This window comes from Piliocolobus tephrosceles, unplaced genomic scaffold (assembly GCF_002776525.5).
Source record: "Piliocolobus tephrosceles isolate RC106 unplaced genomic scaffold, ASM277652v3 unscaffolded_236, whole genome shotgun sequence".
NCBI classification, from domain to species: Eukaryota; Metazoa; Chordata; class Mammalia; order Primates; family Cercopithecidae; genus Piliocolobus; species Piliocolobus tephrosceles.
This window is the reverse complement of record NW_022306087.1, coordinates 4,938-8,039: the sequence shown is the minus strand read 5'-3', so window position 1 is coordinate 8,039 and position 3,102 is coordinate 4,938. Positions and strand designations below refer to the sequence as shown.

The 3,102-nt window shown below is 36.0% G+C and overlaps 1 protein-coding gene across 1 annotated transcript; it reads right to left on the bottom strand.

The window, feature by feature from the left end:
• Positions 1-2,398: 2,398 nt before the first annotated feature.
• Positions 2,399-2,607, bottom strand: LOC113220028 (60S ribosomal protein L39). Its single transcript, XM_026448604.1, has one exon. It carries the CDS (start codon positions 2,583-2,585, stop codon positions 2,430-2,432), a length of 156 nt encoding a protein of 51 aa, XP_026304389.1. The 5' UTR covers positions 2,586-2,607; the 3' UTR covers positions 2,399-2,429.
• Positions 2,608-3,102: the final 495 nt, after the last annotated feature.

Sequence of the window (3,102 nt, the reverse complement as noted above, 5' to 3'; positions counted from 1 at the left end):
CATGACATTTATGCAGACGAATGTGTAGATAATTATGCTGACTTGGTATCCACTTGCTCTAGGGCAGTGTCACACTTAGGGAGAAAATGAAATCAGAGTTAACAGAATCTCTTTGTTTTCTGAAACAGATAAGCTAACTGGCTCATCTTGGCATCAGACTTGTGTTTTGTTCTGGTTGATTTTTAGTTTATAAGAGGAATGTAAGAACCTACACGAGAAACCAATTTGAAGACTTGTCTTATTGGCAAGGCCTACTTGGGTCTTTTTTGAGAAGTAGGATTTTGGAGCAAAAAGCTGGTTTTGGAGTCAGGTAGAACTGGGTTCAAATTGGAGCGCTGAGATTTAACAATACATTGCTGAATTTTTCTAATCTTCTCTTACCTTACAAATAAACTGGAGAAAATAACATGGGATAATATTTATATTTAAATATATCACCATAGTGTTTGATAGAGCATAAACGCTTTCAAATAGTCTTTAATAAATCATAAGCAGAATCATAATTATTAGGATGGTACAAAAGTAATTGCAGTTATTATAAAAGGCAAAAGTATAAGTAGTCACATTACTTATAAATGGCCAAAACTACAATTGCTTCTGTGCCAAACTAATATGGAAATAGTATTTTAAAGTATTTAATTTGATTAATATAAATATTTAATGTATAATTTAATGCTCATAAAGTTGTTCAATAGACAGACACTACTGAAACTGATAAAATAGTGCAATCAGACCCATAGAATTTACTTTGCTACTTTTTTGGTTGATACAGGAAGAATTAAAATGAATATTAAATCATTTCTAGTTATTTCAATATATATTGTTTATACTAAATATTAATTGACATTATCCACACTTTTGGATTTTAGAGGAAAATTATCGAAAGCTTTGCAGAATGTGGCTTACAAAATCCAAAATGAGGATTTCCTCTTTAAAAATGTATACTTACAATATGATCTATTCTTTTAAATTGCATGATTATTTCTAAAATACTATCTTGGAAACATATAAGGGTCAGAATAGCAAAAGCAGAAAGTGTTTTTTAAGAATTTAGAAAACTGCCCATAATTTAAAGCCATATTTTTTCTCAAGCTTAAAAACTGTTTTCAGTGACACATTGACTGTCCCATTCTAAAAGTAATATTAATAATTTTTTCATAAATGAACAATTAGACAGTGATGAATAATAGAGTGACTATTATTTAAATGAGTCTAAGAGTCATTCAGTGATTTTGGTGTCAGTACTTTATTGCTATTTTTGTGCCATATATCTGGTAGCCAAAAGAGTATGAGCCATTTCTTGATCTGTAGAGATGGGTTTACATCCAAGGAATTATATAATGAATGCATGAGTTAGAGTCAAGTTGCAGCAAGCACCTGAGGGGCTGAAAGAAAGATTGCCCTGGAAGAAAGTGGCCTCAGGCAATTTGGAAACCCAGTTCTGCTCAATCTTCATTATGGATCTGGAAAAGAAATGGTTCTCTGACCTCCCTTGCTTGGGTTTGAAACTCAGATTTAATCTCATAACATTTAAAATGTAAGTGAATCAAAGATCAATGTCAATGTCACATTAAAAAGAGTATTTGGGATGGAGTACATACAGCATAAATATTTTTCCTGTATAATGTTTTTACTGTAATGGAAAATCTAAGAAGCATTGGCACCACAGTCGGATCTCAGTGACCTGAGTTTGCTGTGATCTCTATGGAGTCATGATCCCCTTTTTCTGAACAACTCCAATTCTCCCTTCAAGTGCCTACTTGTTTTACTCCTGCCTTTCTGTTTAACATTATAGGGAGCCCTTAAGGTCCCAGAGTCCTTATTCTTTTTTTTTTAAATTATTATTATACTTTAAGTTCTAGGGTACATGTGCATAACGTGCAGGTTTGTTATATATGTACACCTGTGACATGTTGGTGTGCTGCACCCATCAACTCGTCAGCACCCATCAACTCACCATTTACATCAGCTATAACTCTCAATGCAATCCTTTCCCCCTCCCCCCTCCCCATGATAGGCCCCAGTGTGTGATGTTCCCCTTCCCGAGTCCAAGTGATCTCATTGTTCAGTTCCCACCTATGAGTGAGAACATGCGGTGCTTTGTTTTCTGTTCTTGTGATAGTTTGCTGAGAGTGATGGTTTCCAGCTGCATCCATGTCTCTATAAAGGACACAAACTCATCCTTTTTTATGGCTGCATAGTATTCAATGGTGTATATATGCCACATTTTCTTTTTCTTTTTTTTTTTTTTGAAATGAAAGGCCTCACATATTCATCACTGAACGCAGCCAACCAACGCATTCATAATAGATTCAGAGAGGAAAATACGTCGAACTCTCCAGAGAGTGGTGACATTTTCAGTTTGATATGGTAATGTGATTGTGACCTTCAGACAGCACAAATATATGTGCCATCTCACGGGCAGTTCCTTACAGACCCAGCTTGGTTCTTCTCCAATGTCTCCTTTTGGAGTTGTACCTTATTTTATTTCCAGTTTTCATCCGAATCCACTGGGGAATGGGACGATTTTGCTTTTGTTTCTTGGCCAGGAATCGCTTAATCCTGAAAGTCTTGTGAGAAGACATGGTGAGAAGTGGAGGCAAGAACACACCACGATGGCGGAGAAAGGAAAAGAGGGCCACATTTTCTTAATCCAGTCTGTCACTGATGGACGTTTGGGTTGATTAGAAGTCTTTGCTATTGTGAATAGTGCCGCAATAAACATACGTGTACCTGTGTCTTTATAGCACCATGGTTTATAATCCTTTGGGTATATCCCCAGTAATGGGATGGCTGGATCATATGGTACATCTAGTTCTAGATCCTTGAGGAATTGCCATACTGTTTTCCATAATGGTTTAACTAGTTTACAATCCCACCAACAGTGTAAAAGTGTTCCTATTTCTCCACATCCTCTCCAGCACCTCTTGTTTCTTGACTTTTTAATGATTGTCATTCTAACTGGTGTGAGATGGTATCTCATTGTGGTTTTGATTTGCATTTCTCTGATGGCCTGTGATGATGAGCATTTTATCATGTGTCTGTTGGCTGTATGAATGTCTTCTTTTGAGAAATGTCTGTTCATCTCCTTTGCCCACTTTT

What these genes read in the sequence shown, in the direction of transcription:
- LOC113220028 (XM_026448604.1), bottom strand. Translation starts at nt 2,585, where the DNA reads ATGTCTTCTCACAAGACTTTCAGGATTAAGCGATTCCTGGCCAAGAAA.